The sequence below is a fragment of the Delphinapterus leucas genome, chromosome 14 (assembly GCF_059928025.1).
Source record: "Delphinapterus leucas isolate spDelLeu-1000000601 "Yukka" chromosome 14, BTC_Dleu_Yukka2, whole genome shotgun sequence".
Taxonomy (NCBI): domain Eukaryota; kingdom Metazoa; phylum Chordata; class Mammalia; order Artiodactyla; family Monodontidae; genus Delphinapterus; species Delphinapterus leucas.
Window position 1 is genome coordinate 27,095,580 of NC_143142.1, and position 25,398 is coordinate 27,120,977.

General features: G+C 60.4%; 1 protein-coding gene across 5 annotated transcripts in view; it reads right to left on the reverse strand.

The window, feature by feature from the left end:
* Positions 1–257: 257 nt before the first annotated feature.
* The window catches only part of TXNRD2 (thioredoxin reductase 2), a 34,758-nt gene continuing 9,617 nt past the window's right edge, over positions 258–25,398 (reverse strand). For 2 of the 5 annotated variants that reach the window (XM_030764300.2, XM_022551466.3), the window contains 12 exons: positions 25,286–25,348; positions 22,866–22,936; positions 17,246–17,265; positions 16,470–16,561; positions 14,677–14,851; positions 6,691–6,827; positions 4,340–4,435; positions 4,023–4,115; positions 2,574–2,645; positions 2,395–2,492; positions 1,342–1,547; positions 258–471 (listed from right to left, as the gene is read on the reverse strand). In XM_030764300.2, coding sequence (XP_030620160.2) covers positions 1,418–1,547; positions 2,395–2,492; positions 2,574–2,645; positions 4,023–4,115; positions 4,340–4,435; positions 6,691–6,827; positions 14,677–14,851; positions 16,470–16,561; positions 17,246–17,265; positions 22,866–22,936; positions 25,286–25,348 — 1,047 coding nt within the window. In that variant the 3' untranslated portion in view covers positions 258–471; positions 1,342–1,417. Of the gene's footprint in view, positions 472–1,328; positions 1,548–2,394; positions 2,493–2,573; positions 2,646–4,022; positions 4,116–4,339; positions 4,436–6,690; positions 6,828–14,676; positions 14,852–16,469; positions 16,562–17,245; positions 17,266–22,865; positions 22,937–25,285; positions 25,349–25,398 lie in introns of all 5 variants that reach the window. The other 3 variants (XM_022551467.3, XM_022551469.3, XM_022551468.3) reach the window with 3 other exon arrangements.

A 25,398-nucleotide genomic window follows, 5' to 3' on the forward strand; every position in this document is an offset into this window, starting at 1 on the left:
AGCGGAACATTCGGGGGACAGGGCCTCAGCATCATCCCACTCCTGTCACCGGCCATGACACTGGCAGGTGGCTCTGGAACACAGCCTGCGTTCCCAGGAGGCTCTGCTCCAGGAGGAAAGGCAGGGTCCTCCAGGGCGGGGTGATGGGGACCCCCCGCACGCTGACCCCAGCACAGCATGACTCGGAAGGGATTTCCCCATGGTGACGGATGGGCGGCCACCCCGGGCGCGTCAGGGACATCATGGGCAGGGCACGCTTCCGGAAAACACCCTCTTTATTTGTGCCCTGGAAACGCCAGTGAACTCAGACGTGGGCAGCCCGCAGGGGGTTTCTGAGCAAGTCGTCATCATCTGGCATGGGCCGGGGGTGCGAGATGCAGGCCTGGGCCATCCCTGCAGGGTGCTCGGCGGTTGGTCCAGATGCACTGGGCAGGGGCGAGGCTCACCTGGGCTCGGCCTCCAGCATCCTGCCTGCCGAGGATGGGGGTCAGCATGGGGTGGCCCCACGTCCCCACACCCGCCCGCACACAGGGACTCTCGGGGGACAGAGGAGAAACCAGCCAAGGGGTGGCCCTGCCCCACCAGGTCGTGCATAACTGTTAGAAACACCCTGAAATGATAAAGCTCATCAGAGGCAGCCCTGTCCAGGAGCTGTGGAGGAGCCAGTGCCCTGGGTGCCCCAGGAGAGGCTCTGGGCCTGGCCCACTGCCCACTGATCCTCTGCCGTGGCTTGGCCCCTCACGCCCACCTGTGGGCATCCCGTGGGTGCTCACTGCTCTGTCCACAGTCCCCCGGGGCCTCGGGACCCCAACCCAGGAGGGGCTGACGGCCAGGGGTTGCCCCTCTCAGGCTGACAGGCGGGAAGGCCCCAACCACAGGCATCCCCCTGGCTGGGGTCAGGTAGGGACTTGCTTATTTCCTCCTAGATGAGTCTCAGGACAAACATCACACCCCGGGGCTTCTGGCAGCCCACTCAGCCTGGCTTTGCAAAGTCTAACAGAACCAGACTGCGGGCGGCTCTGAGCACGAGGCTGCGTCTCCACCTTCTGGGCAAGAGAGAAAGGAGCTGGGCTGTTCTGAGTGGGGCAGGTGGTAGGGAGGCCCACTAAACATTCCACACCCTGAATCCCCAACCCCCCCGCCCCCAGGACAGGCGCTACGGGGTGACCCCGGCCTCCAGACACCGCCTGTACATGAGAAGCAGCAGCAACCCGGCTGGGGTCTGGAGTGCCCTGTGAGGGGTGGGGCCCTCTCGGCAGGTGCAGCTTCTCCTGCACCTGGAGAGCAATTCACAGTGGCACCCTACTCCCCTTAAACATAGGACCTACCCGGCATGCGTACCTGGCTCTGAGCCTCTGCTGAGCCTGGCCGTGGGGGCAGAGGTCATGCTGAGCACCCTGGGTCTAGGGATGGCCGCTTAGCCTCAGCAGCCGGTCACGGTGGGGTCCAGGCCCGAGCGCTTGGAGATGCGCAGCTTGGCCACCTCCTCGGCACAGGTTGGGTGGATGCCCACCGTCCGCATCACGTGCTGGTAGGAGGCCCCACACCTGCACGCCGGGGACAGGGGATTCGGGGGACGAGTCAGTGCAGGGAGGCGTGTTCCAGTCCCCCCCGCCTCCATCCTCAGGTGGTAGCACACGGGGGAGAGTTGGGAGGTCACGGTCTCCTCACCGTCCCCCAGCCCTGGCCCCCATCCTCTCTTCTCCAGCTGGCAGCCAGGAACACCTGCCAACACCTATGCTGGCCCCGCCCCACCTCCCTTGGAGCAAACACCCCGAGCCTGCAGCAGCCAGGCAGCCCCACCTTGGGGCCCACCTCCCACCTGCCTGGCCTGGCCTCCTGCTGCCCCCAGCCCACCAGGCACAGGCCCACTCGCCCTCCTCTCTGAGTTCAGCCCCCTCCCTCTGCTTCACCCCAGCCCTCCTGCCTCTGACAGCCCCTCACCAGCTGCCTGGCCTCTTCATACCCAGAAACCCACCCCCACCAGAGCTTCCACAGCATGGGCCCCGGGGCCCCGCCGTGCACAGCCTGCAGCTGGGACCGGCCCCACAGGACACGTACCCCCCAGGAGGCCCTCCCAGCACACTTGATGCTGAGGCCCTGCTCCTGACTGACTGGGCACTCAGCCCCCAACCCTCATTCTGAGCAGAGAAGACCCACTGTGCCCCTCAGGCCTGGCTGGGGACATGAGCCTGTTCCCCCCGGCTGGCCCAGCCAGAGATGGACATGGCCACCTCTCAGGTGACCGACCGGACCCGTCCCATTGGGCAGACACTCTCTGAAAACATGACCACGAGTGACCCTGATGTGGCAGACTTCCGACAGTGGTGCCGCTGACTTTTGGGGGACCCCAGCCTGAGTGTCACGTAACGGCCCACATTCCTGTGGACTTACTTGATCCCCAGAGCAAATCCTTGAGTAACTTCGCCAGCATTGGGGCCAAGGAAGTGCAGGCCCAGCACCAGCTGTGGGGGCTCCCGCAGACACACCATCTGAAAGGCACACGGTCAGCAGGGGCGTGCGCGGCCGTGGGGGCTCTCTCTCATCCCGGCCAGGCCCACAGGGATGCTCACCTTTATGTAACACTGGGACGCATCCCGTTCAGGCACCACGAACTCCAGTGGTTTATAATACGCGTGATAAACCTGGGTGACAAGACACGGATTCCTGGGTCAGCGGCTGCAGCAAAATAAGCCCCGGGGGCATTTTACAGCTCGACAGGCTGTGGGCACAGTGGGGGGGTGGGCCAGAACTGCCCGCTCAGCCCGCAGGTTGTGGTCTGGGGCAAGGACAAGGCTCGGCTGGCCTCGGAGGCACCCCTCTCCTCCCGGCACGGCAGCCTGCAGACAGACACTCTCCCACCAGGCCCAAGACCCCCAAAAACTACAGCAGCGGAACGGGTGCCAGACTGGCCACCCTCTGACTTGCCCCAGAGCCCGAGGCTCAGTGCAGGCACGGGCACCGCCCAGGAGCACAGCCCAGGTGGACGCTGCAGAGAATGGACGGGGTGACCGCGGGCAGTGGAAGGGGGGCCCGGCCGCCCATCTGGCCTCCCTCGGGCACCTCGGTGCTTGCCGGGCCCTCACTCGAGCCAGGAGGCGGGGCAGGCGCGGCCCCCACCGGAGCTGCTGGACAAAGGCTTTCAGCGCCTGAGAAGGGCCGATAGCGCATTCGGGGCTGCGGCCGAGTAAAAAATGAGCAGAGCCCTCACATGTGCTGCACAGCCATTATTAATTAATGCAGCTTCAGAGAATATTGTTCTAACGAAGACAGAATTGAAAAGAAAACAAACAAAGGGCATTTGGCCATTCAACATTGTGAAACATAAAACAACATCACGGAATGCCATGGACACATGTCCCAGGGCACTTGTGATGAATCGAACAAAAACAGCAAATAAAGTGCCGTTGATGGAGGGAACCGGGGCGCAGGGATGCAGGGCAGGCACTGGAGCCCGGGGCGCTCATTCCCAAAGGGCCCCCGGCCGCTCTGGTGGCCACATGGGTCCGGTTTCTCCCAGCCCGCCTGCAAGCTGCCACAGCACCCACAGCCCACCAGGCTACCTGGGGCACACGCTGTGGCCAAAGCAGACCCCAGAGAAACCCCCATCTGATGACAAACCCCTCCCTCCGGGGTGGGTGCCTGGGTCTGGGCTGACAGAGGCCCATGAGGACCAGACTCGTGGAGGAGGCACAGGGCCAGGCGGGGGCAGAAGGGCAGGGGTGGAGGTGAGCAGAGGTCGGAGGGCAGGAGGAGCCTTTCAGGCCAAGGCAGACATGCACCCCCCTGAGGTGGGCCGCAGCCCAAAGGCCCCGTCATTCCCGGGGCTGCCCGCCAGCACCGCCAGCCCATCACAGCCATCGTTCCGGGCCCCACGCCCCGCCCTGCTAAGCTGCAGGCCCCGGGAAGCAGAACGCCAACACTCCCGCTTGCCGCAGGCCTCTGTGGGGGGCGGCCATGATGGGGTGGAGGGCCACACAGGCCTGTGTCCTGGCAGCCCCCTCCCTGGGGCCCTGACTCACCTCCACACGCTCCTCTCCATGGCGAGCCACGGCCTCCTCCTCTGACAGCCCCACACAGCCATACTCCAGCGGTGTGAAGACCGTCGTGGGGACCTGGAGGGTGGACCGGGATTGAAGACCCCACTGGGGTACACCGAGAGCGGTAGTTGCAGGCTAGTCCCTGGACAGGCAACCCCCTCTCTTGTTCCCGGGCTGCACCTCACACACAGTTGCAGACGCACACGCACATGCTTGCATGCACAGACACACGTGCACCCCCAGAACGAGCTGCAGCTCCCGCAGGCTGGAAGTGGCGTCTGAAGAGGCGGGGCACTCACGTTGTCGTAGTCCATCAGGTCTGAGGACCGACTGCAGAGCCGCTGGGCTAAGAGCCTCCCGGCCATGATAGCCGTGGGCGTCAGCTCTGGCCGTCCCTGGGAGGTGGGAGCACGGGGTTACTTCAGCTTGACCCTCAGTGGGGGTACCGCCTTCCCAGTGGGGCGTCTCCCGCAGACGCATTTTGCCTCTACTTGTTCCCGCATGCTCCCCTCTGTCCTGCTTGGGGGGAGACAGCTGTGGTCACGGCCCCTTCCCTGGAAAAGGGGGTGAGCCGCTAACAAGCCTGGCCACACCGCCCATACCCACTTGTGACTTCTCTCAGGACCCCTTCTTCACGTCAGTGCCTTTGCAGAGCTGCCCCCACAACAAAGCTCAAAAGGGACCCAGCCACCATTTACCCATTCGCACTAACGGATTCGGGCTAAGACAGGCCCTGGGAGCAGCAGTGGGCTCTGACACGCAGCTTGTCTGGCACGTCAAGCCCATTACCGAGCCCAGATCGGACGCCGTTTCATGGAGGCCTCTGCCCCAGGGTGTGTCCTGCCGGGGAGCAGGGGGTGGCACAGCCCCCGTGTCCCCACACGCATCGGCCTGGGGCTGGCTGCCAATCACCCCTGCAGCAGCAGGAAATGCAGATGTTGTTTGACATTCCAGAAATGAATGGAGATCGGCAGCGATAAAGCCGTGTAGGCAGCCCGTGCATTCCACCGGCCTGACTAACGGGGACACAGCCCACATGAGGTCTCCCTGAACTACGGCCTCCCCTCGCCAGACCCCTGGGGGTTAACGCTTCTTGCTGCTCAGAGTGACCTTTCTGAGGGAGCAGGCTGAGTGTTTTAAGACACAGCACTGCCCAGCTAAGTGGCCAGGTCCCCAGGGCAGTGAGCAAGCATGAAGCCTCGTCCACACCAATGGGTCAACTAGGTAGCCAGATGACCCAGCGGGGAGAGCGGCTGGAGCTCTGACGCACCCAGCGGGCTGTCCCCGTGGTCGCGACACAGGGGGCTGTTTCCCACACAGCATCTCATGAGCCTGGGTTCATGGGGGGGCTCGAGGCTCAAGCGGCAGCCAACTGGCTCCCATCTGAGCACTGGCCACGGCGGGGGCGGCCCCTCTGGTACAATGGGGACACCGGGGCCAGGCTGTAGTGCAGGACAGACTGTCTCCAGATGAGCAGGCTGGCCCTTCGGGAACAAAGGGAGGCCCAGCCGTGCATGGCCTCCCCACGCCCCTCCCCCGTCTCCACGTGTGTGCCAGGCTCTCTGGAAGCCCCCCACCTATCACAAGCTGCAGCGGAGGCTGGGGAGGCGGAGGGAGGGGCTGTCCCACAGCATCGATGACGACCGCCACCTTTCTGACCCCCACACTGAGCATCTCCTGACACCTGAAATAGCTCATTTGCTTGTCATCTGTGACTGTGACAGAACATCACCTCCACGAGGGCTGGGACTTCTGTCTGTTCCTGCAGTGACCCCAGAACCCAGAAAAGTGCCTGGTGCTCAATGTGTGAAGAATAAACATAAACTAACACCACGGTGGGTTTCACAGCACCCCCAAACTCATATCCCCCCAGAACCTCAGACTGTGCCCTCCTGGGAAGTTGGGGTCTTGGCAGGGATAATTAAAGTGAGGATTGACATGAGGTCAGCCTGGATTCAGGTGGCCCCAAATCCAGGGACAGGCAGGCCCCGGAGGAGATGCTTGTGAAGATACCTGGGGCCTCAGAAGCTGGACCTGGCGAGGAGGGTCCTCCCCAGAGGAGGGAGCACAGCCCTGATGCCTTGACCTCGCGTTTTGGGCCTCCAGAACAGGAAGGAACAAATTCTGCTGTTCTGACCACCCAGTTCGTGGCGCTTTGTGGCGGCACCGTGGAGAGGCCTGCTAGGTCTGGGGGCCCAGCCTATGATTGGGACCCTGCCCTGGCTGCCCTCCTCGGGACGTGATGCACGTGTTCAGGACAGGTCGACTGATCCTGAGGCGCCAGGGCTCATAGCTGAGCAGCCCCCGGTGTTGCTGGGCCCTTAAGGGGGGCTACTGACCGATGCCTCCCAAGCCGGGCTCATGGGGGTGCAGACCGCCCAAGATCAGAGGTAAACCGAGGCCAGTGGGTCGAGGCCACTCCATGGTGTGCAAACAGACACCATCCCTCAGAGCTGACCCGTGAGGAGCTTCACGGCAGGATCTGTGGACGGTGCCCCCTTGTCCGCCCACCCGTCCACAGAGAGGAGGAGCATGGAGGCGGGGGTGATGCCAAGTCCTCCTGGGGCTCAGCGCAGAGCCCCTGTGAGCCACACGGCGGGGGTACAGGGTCGGGGGACGGGGTGGGGGCAGGCAGTGGCGCAGGCCGTACCTCCGCCACGTCTCCGATGGCATAGATGTGGGGGACGGAGGTGGCTTCCTGGGCGTCAACCAGGATCTTCTGAGTGTTGGGGTTGGTACGCACACCAGCCTTCTCCAAATTCAGACCTCTGGTTTCTGGAACTCGGCCTGAAGGACACAAAGAGCAAGGCTGGGAGGTTTTCGTTAGTGGTTCTGACCGAGATTCCTTGCTTTATTTAAAACCCTTCTCAGAATGTCCGCTTAGAATTGGTAAGACATCAAGCACCAACAGCACCAAGGGCCTGAAACACGCGCTCACACATGTATGTACGTACACACACACGTGTGTATACATGTGCACACACAAACACCTGCATAGACTCAATGAAAGGACGGAGCAGGAATGGGGAGGAAATGGGGTGGATGGAGAGTCAGCAACAAGACCCTCCTAAACACATCCTATGATACAATTTTGTTTCTTTAAATCATATACACAGTTTATACGTATACATATTCAAAAAGTAAAATTAAACATGGAAAAAAATCCCTATAACCTGTAAACAACCTAAAACAAAGGGGCCTATTGTAACAGAACACGTGGAAAGACAACTCGGGAGACCCTGCGAACCCACATTGGAACTGTACCTCTGAGGGTCATGTCCCCACAAGTGAAGATACTAACAGGTCCTACGTGTCACTCAAAGAGGATGGTTCAAACTCCGTAACGTCAACTTTGAATTGGAAATTCATGATTTTTAAAAAATACAAGGCTCCTGGCTCTGACCACAGAAACGGTGTAAAAGCAGCAGCAACCAAGGGCGATGTGCCCCCAGCCCCAGACTGTGATCCCTAAGCCCCTCCCCGCGGAAGGGGCCGGACTCCGAGGGGCCAGGTGCCCCAGGCCACATGGTGGAGTGATGGACAGGAAGGATCAGCATGGCCGCAGGCTCAGCCCAACAGGACCTTGCAGCCTCTGAAGGCATCAGCCCAAGAGGAAGTCGGAAACAGGACCCAGGCCTCACAGACACTGGGGCCCCATCCCCTGTGTGCATTTCCCGGCAGGGTTGTCTCAGGGTCCTCACGTGGCCCCCCAGGCTGGCCTCCGCCCCCACCAAGACACCCCTCCTGCAGCTTGTGCGAGGCAGGACGGTGCTCCACGTGGGTTTACCTCTTTCTGCCACCAGGCTGTGGCCTCGTGTCCCCACATCTGGCAGCGGCCGTTCCCCCGGCACCCGTGGCGCAAGAGCTGACCCAAAGGAGGCAGACAGTGCGCACAACCTCACCCCCCCACTCCCCGGGCAGCCCCAGCTCCGAGACCTCCAGGGCCTGCACTGCACACCCACCCATCCTTGCAGGCAGTCAGCGCACGAACCCTGCTCTTGGGGGAGAGGCCAGGAGGGGAAGTGCCAGGCACTGCCGGCTCCGTGTGCTCACAGCCTGGGCCCCGTCACAGCTGAGCTGCCTCACCACCCTTTCTCTCCCAGTTCAGACGATGTGGCCTCGTCGAGCCAGGGCGGCAAGGGCCACTCTTCCTGCCCGACCCCAGGGGGGCAGCGGGTGGCCCCCGTCACCGTGGCTGGGGGATCCCGACGGCAGGATGCATGGCTTCAAAGGCACAGTTCCCACAGCTTCCATGGCTCAGGCCCCAGAGGTCGGGTGGTGGCTGGTGGAGCCCGGGGAGGGGAGCCTTAAGTCTCCAGCTGCTCTCCTGGCGGGAAGTCAAAACACAGGCTCAGCTAAGCCTGCTTCTTGAGCGGATGGCTCCGGCCTCTGCATTCGGCTCGGCCCCAGGAATCGGGGGCTGAGGGCTGGCGCCCTTCGCCGTCAGATTGGACACGGGTACTGCAAGGCCAGGAGGGCCCCACCTTCTGACGGCACCAGTACTGGCCCTATGGTCCTGATGGAGACCCATGAGTGCAGAGTGGGACCTGCCGCCTGCCCAGCATCCTGCCAAGGTGCCTGGGGACCCAATGGGCACCTGGGAGGGGACTGGACTGTGCTCCCAGAGAGGAGGGAGCTGGCCCCACAGGCAGGACTGGAGGGCATGGGCTTAGTGGGCGACAGTCCCTTATGCAGAGGCTCATAGCTCAGTCCTCAGGTTCCTCCCCAGGCCCCCGGGCCCTGCGCCTCCCGGTGACACTCTGGGCTGGGGCTGGAGAGTCCGAGGGCAAAGCCGGCAGCACTTGGACCAGCTGCTCTGACGCCGGCCATGCTGTCCCAGGCTCTCCCTTGCACCCCTGCCTGGCTGGTCACAGGAGGTCAAGAGTGCTTCCTCCTGCGCCTGTGGTAACCATGGTAACTACACACCTTGCAGATGCCAGCAAACCATATCCCAGATCCCAAAGGAAATAAAGATAAATTTGAAAGTAGTAACAGGAGACGGTAACATATGCTGGAGTTAGGTGGCCTCTGCAGTCCATTTTGAAGCCAGGATTTTTTAGGACGTTCTGCATACATGAACTTGGAAAGTATGTGGGATGTGTGAGCCAGGCCACTGGTAAAAAGAATAAATGGATGGTTGATGGGGGGTGGGGGGCAGTACAGTGAAGAACAGGCCGCATGCAGCAGGCACTCCACTGACGCCTCCAGAATGAAGAGTGAAGGAAGGGAGGGGCTGGAGCAGGCGAAGCCCCAGGGGCAGCCGCGGGCACCTCAGGGCTTGGAAGCTGGGCCTTGCGGGTGAGGCCTGGGGTGGGCAAGCCCTCGACAGGGGTCACACAGGGAGGGACAGGCCCACGCCCTCTGCCGCGCTGCCCCCTCATGCTCAGAGCAGGGGGTCATGCCCTCCCTTTCAGCTCAGGCCCAGAGCCCCAGAGGAAGATGGAGAACGGGTGTGGGGTCCGGGGGGCTACCCAGTGGCTGATTGCTCGGGCGCCAGCTCAGGCCCAGGCTGGGCTTACCTGGCAACGGTCACGTCGTTCTCCGACTGCCTCCCTCGCACCTTGTGTGCAGGTGGTGCTCCTCCCACGACTGGTGGAGGCCCGTCCCGGTCACCCTGCATGTCACGGTCACACACTGCCCTGTCCGGCACGCGGGCTGCCTGCTCCTCGCCCTGCACGGGGTTGGTGGGCCCCCAGGATGAGGATGGCATCCTCAGGGGGGTTTCGGGGCGCAGGCAGGGCTGCCCCCTCCTCAGTGGCAGTGGGCTCTGCTCATTTGCAGGGCGGTGGAGGGGGGACTGTGAGGATTGAATTTGCGCTTCTTTGACTACTAGTAAAATTCGGTGTTATTTTGGCCACATGTTAAATTAGCTGTATCTCCTCTTGAGAATGTCCGATACTGCCCTTTTCATTCATTTATACGCATCCTCGTGATTCTCTTCCCTTGTAAGAGTTTCTTCCTTAAAACCCACGTGACTCGCTGCCATGCTTATTACAAATGACGAGAGCACTAGAACTCCACATACGAGCAGACACCCAGCTTCCTCCTTGGAGGCGATGTCCACACACCCTGCCCTTGGAGCTGCCCCTCGCCTGCTGGCCGGAGTCCCTCGGGGGGACTGTGTGAGCTCCGGTGCCTCGAAGCTGGGATGGCCCTCCCTCCCAGCGCCGACTGCCCAGGACACCCAGGGCAGCATTGCGCCCGAGAGCGCTCGATGCAGCCGGGCCAGTCCAGCCTCCTCTGGTTGCACTGGGAGAACCACCAGCTGGTCATGGCTACTTGCTCCTCAGCACATGGGGACGCAGACAACCAGATACACGTCCTCGCACGTGCCCCTTGCCTCCCGTTACAGGAAGACGGGCATTCCCTCCAACTTCATGCCTCCTTGGAGCACACTTCCCGAAGAGCAGGGGGATCGTGTAACGAGGGAAGATTTAAGTGCCGGCAGGAGTGTGGATGGTGAGCACAGGCTGTGGTCAGACAGACCGCAGCGAGGGTGCACAGGCAGCCCGGGCAAAGTGCCGGGAGGCAGGGACCCACCCTGGGCGACCCTCCCAGGGTGCACAGCCAGGCCACTGTGGGTCCCCACCTAAGAGAACACAGCCACACAAGGGTCTCCCGCAGCCACAGCAAGACACGGTCCCAGGGAACAGGCCTGGTAGCCTTGGCCCGAAGCTGGCCGAACCAGGCTGCATCTGTGCTCAGACTACCAGCTCCTCCCCAACCTCCAAGAGGCGGCCCTGGACGGAGAAGGGACCCCGGCTGCAGGCATCCTGGGCACCTCGGGCCCCCATCACTGCGTCATCGGGCCCAAGGGCTTCAGTGTGGTCGTTGGGTGCTGTTGGGAAGCTGGCCTCCAGTCCTGAGTCAGATCTCACGAGCTCCCTTTTCCCACGTTTGAGGCTCAAACGTGACACAGGTAAACGGCAATGGCTTTTTGCTAAGACAAAGCCTGAAGAAGAGGAGATGGCTTCAGGGGCTGACTCCCCCTGCCTTGTCTCGAGGCAGGCACTCTGGGCCCCCTAACAGTGGCCACCTGGGTGGGCTCTTCCAACTTGGGCAGGGCTCCTGTGGCCCAGGGATGGACGTGCCAGAGCCTTCATCCTTCCCTGGAGGCTGGAGATGCTGAGGGGCCCGGGACCGTTTCAGCTCCTGGTTTTTCCGAGGTCATGGTGCTCCAGCCATTCTTTAAAATAAGAGGAAGCTACAAGGAAGCTGAGGGTTCCTGCTCGGAGGTGTCCACTCAGGGCCAGCCAGTCCTGCTCCTGCCCCGCCCCCCCCACCACCACCACCACCACAGCCAGGCTCCAGGCCACAAGTGGTTAACTGTGCGGGTGAACACGAGCCTGCGGCAGGCGGGCTGACTGTCTTCACTCAGCACCATAATCGGCACATCTGCAGACAGGAAATCCTCCTCCTGCGAGCTCCCAGCCTGTTATCTAAGACACCTGGTGTGGGTGGGTGATTCACAGACAAACAATGAGCCGGCCCCCTGCACAGCAATTAACTGCTTTAGCTGCTAATGTGTTTAATCCACCACGTGGAGATCAAGGCTGCACCGAGGAAGAGGCTGGCAGACTGCAGGGCCCACGTCCCATCCCCGCATCTGTGAGTCTCGTCGGCTGTGGCCAAGGCCGTCCACGTGGACAGTCCACAGGGCACGAGGCGCATCTTTCCCTTTTCATTTTTAACACGTCAAGTCCAGCCGGTGTGGATGCAGCACTGGCGTCTGGGCAGACCTACAGTCTGCGAGCTCTTTGCCTCCTCGGCCGTGCCACTCAGGTCGTTGTATTTTGACCTCCAGGATCACCCTTTGTTGCAAGTAGAAATAACGCTTGGTTCAAGGCTTACCTGGTAAACAGGCGGAGAACATTCCCGGTTGTTAAACTGGGAAATGGTTCCTGAATGTTTACAAAACCCGGCGGGAGCAGTGGCCCCGCCAGCACTTGCCCGTGCAGACCCAGGAGGCGTGCCAGGAACCCGCCACCGCAGCGCCGCCTCGGAAAGCAAGGTCAGAGGCCAAGGACTGTGAAAAGCTTCCACCCCCAGCATCAATCACGCCCGGCAGACTGTCTGGGGGATGCTCTTTTTGAAAATACAGAAAACAAAACCAGTTGGGGAGGGCTCCCGGGGCCTTGCCTGCCACCCACCAGGGTCGTCTGGACACTGGGAGGACCCTGAGGCTTTCCGAGGGCCCGGCCCCTCACCCTCTGGCTGCTGCCAGCAGCGTGGGCTCAGCTGATGGCATCTGGGTGCAGGCCCGCGCCTCAGTACAAAGGCGTTGGGGACCAAGCGGGAGGACTGGGTGCGAGTGGGAGGGGGAACCAGCCACCTCGCCAGTTAGAACGGATTTTAAATTAATAACAATCAGTTTATGTTTCTGGGTCTGAGTAGCGTTCATCAAAATAAACCTACGTAAGATTTACTTTTACAGTTTGGTCAAGAACATTTCCTCTGGTAATTTAGCGGATCTTGGTCAAGAGGCAGTAAGTTCACTCCGGGGCATTTCAGATCTTTGCCTTGTTCCTCAGAAGTGAATCGCTGACTCCTCCGGGGTTTATTTCATTTTCTGATTTCCCACTACTCTGAGCACCTCAGCTTCTCAGAAGGGCACTGCTGCCCGGGCCTACCTCCGGGGACGTGGGGGCCTGGGAAGCCGGGATGGACAAACGCTGGGGGACAGGCCCTCTGAGGGCTCGGCACGCTCGCCGAGTGCTGTGGAGCCGGACAAGTCTGACGACCACACGGACTCAGAGCCCAGGCCCAGACGGGGGACGAGTGACGGGGCTCAGCACGAAGAGACCCACGGGCTGGAAACACGGGAGAACGAAGACACTGACCGTCCCTACGTTTAAAATGCAAGTTGACAGATCAGGAAAAAGGGTCCCAAGCCCACAGGCCACAGGCACCAAGGCAGGTGGGTGTCCCGGCAGGTGAGCCCACACGCCCTCGGGAGCAGGACCCGCAGCCCCTCTGTGGGGAGCCCCTCGCAGCGCCTGCGCTCTCTGCTCCACCCTCAAAGCCCATTCCTCTCCAGGCTGACCGTCCCAGCCCTGGCAGGGGCCCCCCAAATCCACTCTCCCCTTCTCCGTGGGGGCAGCCGGGTGCAGGGAGGGCCCAGCCTGGGAGGGAGTGTGCCCGACAAGGTCACTAACAAGCTGTTTCTGCATGGCCACGCTTGCTCGGCCTTCACCCCCACAAACAGGTGGACCCATGCCTCTTGGGGCACGGGAGGCAGGCTGGCGGCCAGCCCACGCCTGCTGGGAAAGGCCCGGGGCCTCTGCCCTATCACTAGACCCTGCCTTTGCAAATCTGCAAAGTGTGATTTCTGGCAAGGCCGGGAGGACACCCACTCCCAACACGAGATGACCCACAGAGCTGAAGGCGGCCAGGGGGACGCGTCAGAAGCAACAATAAGCTGGCTAGAAGCTACACGTCTCCATTACGTTCGCATCTCCATTACGTTCACGTATTAACAGCAGCTGGCTTCTGCATGCCACTGTCCACAGCAGCATTTTCCAAGACACCCAGAAGATAGAAGCAACCCAAGTGTCCACTGGCAAATGCCCGGATGAGCCTAGGGTGCCATATGCAGCACTGCCCACCTTCACAGGTTATGACACGGACAACCTCCAGGACACAATGCCAGTGAAGTAAGTCAGACACAAAAAGGGAAACACTGTAGGGTCCCACTCACTTGAGGGACCTGGTCATCAGAGTCACAGAGACAGAAAGTAGGAGGGTGAGGGCCAGGCCCTGGGAGGGGGTGGGGGGTTATCTGATGGGGACAGAGTTTCCATTTGAGACGATGAAAAGTTCTGGAGATGGAGGGTGGTGTGTGAATGTACTTAATGTCACTGAACTGAGCACTTAAAAATGGTTAAGATAGTAAATTTTTTTTTTTTTTTTTTTTTGCGGTACGCGGGCCTCTCACCGCTGTGGCCTCTCCCGTTGCGAAGCACAGGCTCCGGACGCGCAGGCTCAGCGGCCATGGCTCACGGGCCCAGCCGCTCCGCGGCATGTGGGATCTTCCCGGACTGGGGCACAAACCCGTGTCCCCTGCATCGGCAGGCGGACTCTCAACCACTGCACCACCAGGAAAGCCCAAGATAGTAAATTTTATGTTACTCACACGTTAAAACAGTTAAAAAAAGGTAAAAACTCCGTTATCGTTTGTATGTTATAAACAGCTATCTTGAAGCTACAGTGGAAAACAAGTCTAATTTACTAAAAAAACACATCTACACCAAGGTTTAAAGTTAGTAGGAAATGTACGCGAGGCCTCAATAAACCACCCATAGGACTAACTAGTCTCCCCGATGAAAACCCAGCTGCCTGCGACCCACCATCCACAGCTCTTCCTTGGTTTTCATTTCCAGTACGAGGAGCGCTGGGGAAGAAAGACCAGGAGAGCACAGTGTGCTCGGACGGAGGAGGAGCGAGGCTGGTCAGGGCCACCTCATGGCCTTTATCCAGCCCCCACCCCAGAGCCAGCAGGGTGACGAGTGCCAGGAGTGGCGAGAAGGGGGCCAAGATGCCCAATGGAGGGGAAGGCGGTATGCCTTGTCCCCCGAGTGTGCATAGGAGCACCTGGTCCCAAGTGCACGCAGGAGCACGGGGTCCTGAGCATCCTTACCTATGGCCCACAGGACGGTGTCAAAGGTGCCTGTGTCCTTCTTGTCGGAGGCAAGGTCCACCCAGGTGACCTGGAGTCGCCCATCTGAGAGCTTCTCCACCCTCAAGGGGGTGCAGCCCCTCAGGATTCGGGTGCCGTGAACAGCCATGTGCTCTGTGACCAAGGAAGCCATTTGCTGCAAAGCACAAGAGGACATGCCTTGAGGACCGGGCAGCAGTGGGAGTGTCACTGCTGAGGCCTGTGGAGAGGACCTGGGCCTACAGCCTGAAAAGGCCCGGGGCCCCAGGGGAGTCTGTCCAATGGAAGAGGTCAGGGCCCCACGCCTTCTTCCAGGACGCCTCACACAGGCCGCCCCGCTCCGAGTGCCCTGCTTTCCACGGAGCTGAGGGCCGAGCCGGGAGAGCCTCTGGCGCCCCGACCCCCTCCAAATCTGAGGACCCAAGCCCCTCGGTTAGGGTGCACGTGATCTCTGGACCCTCTTTAGATGTTAGTTAACTGAGTCTTCACTGAAATGGCAGAGATGCACCCCTTCTCCCAGGCTCTGCCTGCCTGGCCCCCCGGCTGGGGTCAGCAGTGGGGTAGCTGGGAGTGGAGGTGGGCACCTCCGCTTCCCACCAAGAACTGCTAGGGGAGGTGGCACGGCATGAGGAGGCGCTGCAGGGGGTTCCTCCCTCCCAGCCCAGGCAGCTGTGCCCCCAGGGCCACGGTGGGGGCTCGAACAAGCCATCAAGAGAAAATACAAGTCACTGTTTAACTCCCCTGACTCAGGGGCCACCCCAGCATGAGGAGCTTTGTCTGTGCCCCAGGAACAGGTGGGCAGGCTACAAGGCCTCACCTGGAGCCTGCTCTCCCCCCGCTCCCCCGACTCCAGCCTGGTGACCCCACCGTCTCTGTGTGCCAGCCACATGCAGATTCTCCCTCTCTTGCTACCATGACCACCCGCCAACCGGGCTCTCCAGCTCAGCCTCATCGGCCCCCTTCTCCACGTCCCTGCGGGCCTCTGCCTCTCAGGCCCCATCTCCACCTGCGTCCAGCATGAGGCTTGAGGCCTTCCCTGGACATGTGTCCCCGTGACAGGTGCTTGGACGTGTGTACTGAGCAGGTGACAGGACCGAGGGGTGCACTGCCCCAGAGCTGTGCAATGGACAGTGCTCATCTCTGCAGGGCATCGGGAGCCTGGTGTCTTGACAATGACAACCCAGACCTGGATTTTAAAGTGACATCTCCTCGGAGGGTTTTTGGTTTAAAAAAAATTCCACGCGCTCGTTATGTGGGCACGTCCACCATCAGGGAGAGAGTCTGCGCCCCAGGGCCAGTGCTGCCCCGTGCGGTGGACGGGGAGGTGGCGAGGCTGCAGTGGCCTGGCTCAGCATCACGTCTTTCCAGTCCATGGTGGCCGGGCCACCATCTCCCGTGACGGTCACCCAGGGCCTCACCAGCTGCCGCCTGCTCCCTGTCCATGCTACCCTTGGATAGTGGAGCTCCTCAGACCTCAGGGGGCTCAGCGAGGAAGCCAGGACAGCACTTCTGCCCACACACGCCGGCCGCTTACTATTGGGTGACCTGACCTCACGGCCCGTGAGCTGGCCAACGTGCCCACAGTGTCCCTCTGGTCCCTGCCACGCTCCCCACGTGCTGACCCTTGCTGCAATACGCTGGCAGGTGTTTATTTTGCCAACAATCTCCTCATTCGACTCAAGGGCCAGTTTCTAAAGACTGAGACCTCGCTCCCAGCCCACACCTGCACCTGCCCATGTGGGCCACAGGTGGAGGGGACACCGGCCCGGCATTACCTGGTCGAAGGCCCGGAGAGGGACACTGCGTATCATGACAGTGGTATCCAGGCCGAGCCCAGTGAGGAAGCCAGCACACTCCAGGGCCACGTCTGCCAGAGCAGGCTAAGGAACGCTAACGGAAGCTAGGCAGCAAGACCCCCGGTGCCCCCGCCAGCAGCCCTCATCTCCACCAGTCCCCAGCAGCCCAGAAGAGTCTCCAACACTGGCCACAGAGACACTCTCCCCACCGCCCCCATCTCTCAAACACACGTCCAGGGCAAGGTGGAGGCTCCCTTCAGCACCCACAGGCCAGGCGGGTTCTGCCTCCACGGGGCCTCTGTCCAGACTCCCTGGAGGTTAACCAAGGGGCCTGTGTGGTGAAGGACAGGAGACGTGCCCAGACCTCAGTGTCTCCATTTTCCTGCAGACACACCCTCCACCCTCCCTGGTGTTACTGCTCCCTCTTAAGGAACCGGCCTGAGTGGGGCTGCTCTCCAGGGAGGACCGTCTGCCTCACGGCTGTGTCCAGCTGCCCAGCCAGCGAGTGACTCAGGAAGAGCCTCCAGGAAGCCCCAGCCTCAAAGGTCAACCTCAAATTGTCCCTCGAGCACAGGTCATCCGCCCTGAGTGGGCCTGTAAGTGCCTGTAAGTGCCTGGTTCCAGGTGGCAGAGGGCAAGCCCCATGGGAGAGAGTGCAGTGAGGGGGGGAGGTGGGCCTGGGGCCCAAGCTTCCACTCTCAGGATGGTGAACACAGCTGTCTATCTGTCTGTCACCTGCACGCAGCAAAGGATACAGCTGGCCCCAACCACCAACCTGTAAGAGAGATGGACAGAGAGAGAGAAATTGAGTCTCACACGTGGCCGCCATGATGCACGCGGCCGTCCCTGGTGGGGCTCTGAGGGGGACGGGGCCCTGCAGCCTTCATGCAGGGTGCCTGTCAGCTGACATGTCACTATTGCGGAGTCCCTGCGGCTAACTGTCCAAACAGGCTGTCCCAATGTACAAAACCCACTTCCCAGAGCTCCAGCTGTGAATGACAAACAGAGCTGCTGGTTTGGGAAATTGCCTGGTGGCGAAGGAATGAGTGGCCAGGGACAAAACAGCACGTCCCGGGGATGGGACTGGAGGCGGGACAAACATGGACGAAGCCCAGTCAGAAGAAGCAGGAGGATTTTCGTTCTCTCCTAAGGAAAGTTCTGCCTTGGGTTCCTCTGGACCTCCTGCAGCCAGGCTGGAAACAGACGGGGAGGCACCAGACGTGGGGCGGCTCCTGGGAGCCCTGTCTGTGGGCAGAACACTCTGGGACCACGGGGCCCAGGCAGACGGCCCACCCCATGCCCACCCAGCCCCACTGCACATAGGCCTGTGGCTGGGAGAGTCAGCTCCCCGAGCAAGGGCAGCCTGGGAGAGGGACACAGGATGCTGGGACCCAGCAGATCCTCTCCTGTTATTCAGCTGCACACACCCTGCATGCATACACGTGCACACACACACACACACACACTTGCACACGTGTACACATGAACAGAACTGAACACAGAGTGGAGACTCCCAGCCCGGGCAGCGTGTGGGTGGGCTTGTCAGATCACCCCTCAGCCTTTGAACGAGAGGAGGTGATGCAAGGATGGATAAGCAAATGTCAGCTCTGATCCCAGCAGGTACTAATGATATAATTCCATTTCAAACAGCAGCACGTCTCTGGGAATACTGTTGCCAGTGCCCTGGGGGAAGCAACTGGCATACGGCTTCCTCTCAGGAGCTGGGACAGGAGTGCTGGCACCCTGTGCAGGGTGAGTGGGGAGAGCTCGGCATGTGAGGCACACACACAGGCACAATGTACATGTCTGCGTGTGGGTACACTCAACGTTACACACTCTGCCCTCTCTCAGTCTCGATGTGTGTGGGGAAGGGGACAAGCCTTTCTTTAAAATATGAAACTACGAGTTACTTAAAATGCAAACAGGCTTGAGCTGCTTTGAACATCCTGCCCCAATGCAAGGACCAATGAAGAGCATCCGTGTGGACCTCACAGTGCCCTGTGCTCCCACTCAGGGTGGCCATGGCCTGGGCAACCGTGACATGCAGGTGCCGGGGAGCCCACTGCCCGCCTGCTGGGCTGTCCTGCTCGTCCGAGCCTTCCTGTCTCCGTAGAGCAGACCCTCTTGGGGGGGTGGGGCGGTGGCTGCAGCCTGAAGCCCACAGCCCAGCTCCAGGCAACGCAGCAACATGGTCTCCTGATTTTGGCAAAAGCGTTTTGCTCCTGCAGCCCCTGGGCACCTCCTCAAGCCCTGCAGGGAGCAGGGTAGGGTGGCGGGGTGGCCTCCCACTCCCACCTCCAGGTCATGGTACCCCCAGCCCCAGGCTACTGGTTCCGAGCCGCCAACAGAGGGCACATCTGGGGGAGAGGCACCAGCCAGGCCGGGCCTCAGTGGGCGTCCTTGACCAAGCATGGGTGGCTGAAACCTCAGAGCGGGCAGGCATCCACTGGCCCTGATGGTCACCTTGGGCCTCATCTTGTCTCCAAGAGGAAAGACGGTCAACAGTGTTGGTTTTCACTCCACCCTGCCCCCAATTCATCAAATAAGTATTATTCTTCGAAAAATGCAGGATTCAAGGTCTCAACCAGAGAACTCCCTTCAAATGGACTGGAGTAAGAAAACAGCAAAAATGGAGCTGGTGCCTGCAGGTGGGGTGCAGGCAGCCCTGAAGGGACGCTGCGTTTTTATTGGCAGGTTTGAAGCTGCAGATGGGCTTTGCCGACCACCTAGGAGACCCCAGCCTGGGTGGGGCTGAGGCTGGTGCCAAGGCACAGCGCCCACGGCAGGCCCTGCCGGCAAAGGGAGGACCTGGGGCGGCGGGGCCTCTGAGGACTGGACACACGGCCTCACACTGCAGCAGGACACCCCACGGGGGCTCCACCTGCACCCAGAGCCCCACTCAGCTGTGTGTGTGTTCGGGGAGCCCCCCTGTGTGCCCTTCGGTGCTGCAAACACTGTACTCCAAGGTGTAACTGCCGTGGGATTAGCCTGATCACAGGGCTGGCTCTCTCCTTAAAGTCTGAAGGGGGAGGAAGCAGAAACAAAGCCTTCCTTCAGGCCTTGGAGCCCCAGCTTAAAGAGCTCTCCACCTGCCTCTTGAGTCTGAAGGCCCCAATCCGCTCCCCGGGGGTGCACCCACACAGCGTGGGGGTCCTGCAGCTGTCCCGCCAGCACAGGAAATGCTGGGGCCACAGAGCTCGGGGCCCCCAGGAGCAGCTGGACACAGGATGTCCAGAAAGCACCAAGACCCTCGGGGGCAAAGGCGGGTGGGGCAACAGCGGAGGCTGAGGGCCGGCTCTCCAGGCCTGAGCTGCTGGCCACCCAGCCTCATGCAGATGCCCCTGAGCCACCAGCCGCGGCCCGCACCCTATCGTGGGGAGGAAGACAGGACGCCACGGAGCCCATGGGCCCTTGGGAGCCGGCTAGTGGAGGCTCCACCGCTGCAGGCCGAGGCCAGGCACACTGGGCACCCTCAGCCGCTGGCTGGCCTCCTGGCCGGGGCCAAGTGGGAAGGTCCTGGCCGGCTTCGGGAGGCCTCCAGGGCCGGGGGCAGCCCTCGGGTCCATATTCATTTCAGCTCCATTTTAAAGGCGAGTTAAAATAAACACGGGGAATATTTATAAGGCAAATAAATCTGGCAGAAACAGCCCCTCAGAGTGTGAGCAGAGGCCCCCCCAGCCCAGCCCAAGCTGATAAAATACAGAAATGCTACTGTAGACCCTCGGGCTTATTTTGACTGCGGGCAGGAATGTAAGGAGTAAACACTGACTCCCGTATCACACTGTTACAACTTGCATCCACAGCTCCGCACAAAAGCTGCGTTTCACAGAAGCATCGTACAGGGATATATCTCCAGCTTAATTTTTAAAAAAACCATTTCCTCACATAAATCATGCTCAGAATGGAACGGGTGACTGATACATTGCAAACACTTTTTTCCTTAAACAATAACATACCTAGATTCCTTCTAAACGAAAGAGCTTTTTTAAAAAAAGTCTCCTAAACGTTTTTTTTTCTGAAGAAAATAAACACTTTCCTGACCCCAATATCTGGGGCTGTCTTCCTGGCCGCGCAGGCCGCTGCCCCAGCACGTGGTCACTGGGGGCAGCTGCGCGGGGCCCCTGCGCCCGGGCCTCCTTCCGGCCTCTGCGTCCTCTCCGCACACCAGCCTCCGGTGAGCAGTGGGCAGTGAGAGCCGCCAGACATCGGCCCCCCTGGAGGTGGACTTGGCTCTCAAAATGTAATGGGGAAATAGCAAACAAGAGAAAATAAAACACACAGGAGCTAATTTAAGAAAAGACCAGGATTCAGAAACTGCTGGTCTTTGGTGATGGGCGGAGATGACCGGGCCACACGGGTGGCCTCGGCCAGGCCAGAAGCACTGAGTGGGGAGCCAGTGTCCAGGCGGCCGCAGGTTGAAGGCCGTCGGCACCACGGTCTCCACAGTCCACCTCGGAGAGGCTGGCAAAGTGCCTCAGTGACCCAGAGAAATCAATGCGCAAGAAAACTACGCAGGTCTGAAGACCACGCTGGGCACTTGCGCAGCGGTAGGGACCCCAAATCAGGGCCAGAGCAGGACTGGGCTCTGCTTGGAGGAGCTTCCAGGCTGGTGGGAGGGGCTGGTGGTGGACGCATGGGACCCCGTCTCTGCCACAGATGTGCTGCAGACGCCCCAAGGCCCTGGGACCCACAGGAAATCCAGGGCTTTTGTCAAAAAAGATTTTGGTGGGGAAAGGCCCTCCTGAACATGCAATAAATCTAACAGCCATTAAGTGTAAAAGAGCCTAAGCTACACTTAAAAAAAATAAGACCAAAACATTTGTATGTCACATTTGTATGTTACATGAGTTAAAAGGACAAGCTGAGAAAATCTGCAATTGTAAACAACACGGGATCTCAGCCCTGACAGCAAACCCGCGGGAAGATAAGAAAGAGAAAAGCCAGAGAGAAGGCCCAGGAGCGAGCAGCCCCCATTCACAGCCACACACACTCACACTCACAGACATAGACACACGCTCAGTCACAGACACACACTCACAACTTACACACTCAATTTTAAACGGCCAATAATTACACAAAAGACCACATAATAGCAAATGCAAATGAAACCAGGCCACATTTAACCTACTAGTCAGAGACAAAACAACAAATAACCCAGATACTATGGCGTAAAGCGAAAACGTGATAAATGTGACATCAGAAAAATTAACAACTACTGCCAAGTCGAAGCACCAACCACAGCCTGGGGGCCCTGTGGGAGGCGAGGCGGTGGCCAGGGCCAGGAGCCTGACCGCAGATGGAAGTGGCTGTGCTCCCTCCACCCCCCCACAGGGAGCAGGAGAGGCTCCCTTCCCTTCAGGCCCCATGGAAATGCCGAGGCAGCATCAGGCAGGGAGAGCAGCACAGGCGCCCAGCCGGGACCGCAGTTCTCTACTGTGGACACAGCCCTGACCGCGCACACGACACATAAGAAACACTGAGACAACAAGAAGACGCACGTCGGGGTTTTCACTGCAGCCTTTCACAAAGAGGTGGCCGCGAGTGGTGGGAGGTCACACCAAGACACCCCCATGCCAGGGGCCGTGCCCAGCCCTGAAAAAGGACACCTCGTGAGGCTGGGATAGCAGGGACAAGCAGGGCGCGGCACGAGCACACACGCAAGCTCTCACACGTGTGCTCACGTGTTCACACACGTGCTCACATGTACACATACATGCCCTCACCCATGCTGACACATGCACACTTGCACACGCCTGCCCACCCCGGGGCATGCCCTCGGGCCATCAGCAGCTGGTCCCCCGCAGCCCAGCACTGTGACAGCCGAGCCTCTGTCGCCCTCTGGTGGCCTCTATGGTCCCTGCAAGCATGAGGTCTCCTCAGTGCCCTGGCAGCAGCACCCAGACCCGGACCCCATGCCAGGAGTGAACCCAGCCCTTGGCCACGGGGGTGCCAGTCACGCTGCAGGCCTGGCTTCACAGCTGGGCTCTGGTTTCTGGCAGCCCGAGCCTTTGCTGATTTCAGGGAAGCCCAGGTGACAAACAGATGAAAACGGGGACGTTCGATTGGAGCCGGAGGGGGACCAGGGCTTTCCCCCAGGGCCCACCCACCTACCCGCATACCCAGATGGCCCTGAGGACCCACTGGGACCTGCGGCTCCTGGGAACCCTGGTGAAAACCTGCGCCCCAGACAATAACGGCCACACACTGTGACTCAGTCCTGGGAGAGTGTCAGCCCCAAATGGGCACAGGGCCAGGCTTTTTGCCCTTCCCTCAAGTAGGTGGGAAAGAATACGCTACAGAGGGGCAGCAGCATGTCCTCCCCGCCTGGCTGTGTGCACAGGGGAGTGGGGCCCCTTGGGCACCCCCAGGCCTTACGTTTTTCCAGGGGACTCCTTCAGCCAGAAGATGTCATCACTCGTAATCCCGTATTCCAAGGCACCTTCGATCTATCCGGGAAAAGGGTCAATGTGAGGCCCGCGTCCCCGGCTGCCCCCGGGGCTCCCTCCGAGGACGCCCAGTTTGTAGACACAACTGGGCCAGAACCACCCACCCACATGTGGCTGCACCTCCTCGGGTGCGGCCTCTGGGACAGGGGATACGGCCGCTCCCTTGGGGGCCCGGGGCAGCGGCTCCTTCCTCTCGCTCTCCAGGACTCCCTCCAGATCCAGACCCAGGGCTGTGGGGAGCAAGGGGTGAAGCGGGGCGGGCCGGCTCCCAGGGCGCCAGGCTGGAGGCTGGATGCGACCAACCGGGGGCCCTTGAGGGACAGCATGGTGGGCCCTGTGCCCGGGAGTTGTCCAGGTCACCCCATACCCCAGCAGGTGGGGGACACAGGACACGTCCTCTCTATGGCCCCTGAGAGTCAGATGTGCTGGGAGAGAGGAAACGGATTTCAAACAGTTTACGGTTCCAATTGGCAAAAAAAATAAAGTCAGGAATTTCTTAAGTTTGCTCAAGAAGATCGAAAGGTCTGGATATCAAAGGGACTAAAACACAACAAGTGTTGGCAGGCTCCGGGGCGGGCAGCCAAGAGCAGAGTGGCCACTGAGCGGCTTCCCCAGGACCCGAGGCTCCCACTTCACCCACCCCCCACCGCCCCCCACCCCTCAGGCAAGCGGACAGCAGGGAGAGGCCGGGCCAGTCTCCTCGCAGACACTCTGGCAGCCACGTGCAGGGTGGAGCTGAGCTGATCTCTGGGTCCCAGGAACTGACCACGGCCATCAGGGGCTTTGAGTGGAGCCAATGTGGGCCCAGCTATGGGTGAGGGATCACTAATGGTCACCACTTGGCCCCTGTCTGTGTGGCTACTGGAACAAGAGCCCTCCCCTCCTACGGAGGCACACATCCTGCCCAGGGCCACCTGGCACAGCTGTCTGGTCCCCTCTGGAGGCTGCTCTTGCTGGGCTGACAGCGGCAGGGGCCACGTCACGGTCCTGAGGACTGGAGTGGGCACTTGCCTTGGCACCCTCCCAGCTCCTGTTTCCAGTGGAAGCACAGAACTGGACGGAGGTTCAGATTTAAGAGTCTGCGAGGAGGCAGAACCACGCCCTTGGTCCTCCCCATCCACCTGTCTGGGCCTATGTCTGGGTCTGGGGCAGCCTTGAGCACTGGCCTCCAGGCCCCGCAGAAGCAGGTGGTGGGGGCGAAGGCAGAGCGCCCCCCACCAGGCTGAGCACTGAGGATGGGGAGCCTCGCAAAGACGGGGAGACTTCCTGGGTCTGGTGTTTAAGCACATCTCTGCCCAGTCACTAGCTGGCCACTGAGCAGAGACCTCAGTAGCCTCACAGGACACAGAATAAAAAGTTTACAAAATTGGTCCAGAAAAATCACCCAACAGACAAGCAGCAATAAACGAAATCCCAAAGTGGAGGGAGATCCTAGCTTCCAGAGTGAACATGTCATTTTATTTGAAATGATCACTTTTCAGTAAAACATCACAAGACACGAGAAGAAACCAAAAAGGATGAACCCCACGCACTGCAGGTGGGGATGTAAACGGTGAGGCTGCCCCCCCGCCCCGGGGGCCTGGGACCTCCACCCCCAGGTGTCTGCCCAGGAGAAGGGACAACTCGCATCCACATGGGCTCCCAGCAGCATCACTCATAACAAAGTGGAAACAACCCAGAGGTCCACCACGCAAGCGGACAACAGAATGTCACACCCACCGCGGAACATCACTCAGCCGTAAGCTGGTCAAAGAGGCCATGCATCTCATCCCACTGATGTGAAACGTCCAGAACAGGCAAATCCACAGAGACAGAGAGCAGGCTGCTGGGGCCGGGGGAGGGGGGCGGGAGCGACGGCTGATGGGGCCAGGGTTTCGTTCTGGGCGAATGAAACATTCTGAGATTCAGTAGTGGGACCGACGGGTGAACGACTCTGAATAAACTGGAACTCACTGGACTGTACCCTTTGAAAGGGTGCATTTTATGGTATGTGAGTTTCACATCAACTAAAGAACAAGATTTGGGTTTGGGGGAGGAGGAACCAGGCTTAAGTCCCAAAGGCTCCAACATTCTGAGGCTAAAAAGGAGGAATCAACAAGGGAGATAGAGGAGAAGTGATGTGGGGACAGGAAGAGGGCAGGCGGGGGCCGGCCCAGCAGCTGAGTCTCTCTCGGGACTCAGCCAAGTGGGGATGTGGGAACCTGGCTCAGCAGAGGGCACTCGAGAGCACGGGCAGTGGAAAGTGGCAGCTGTGAGCACAGGGCCACTTGGAGGACAGGGGCGAGTGGGAGGTGCACGTCACCAGACCATGAACGGGGTGGGGGGTTGGGGGCTCCTGAGGACACTCACGTGCGTGGGGTACCTCGGCCGCCCTCCGGTGGCGATGACAATGTGGTCAGCCGAAAGCAGAGTCTGAGAAGAAACCGAGAAAGCCACAGTCACCCAGGTCACCTGCAGTCCCC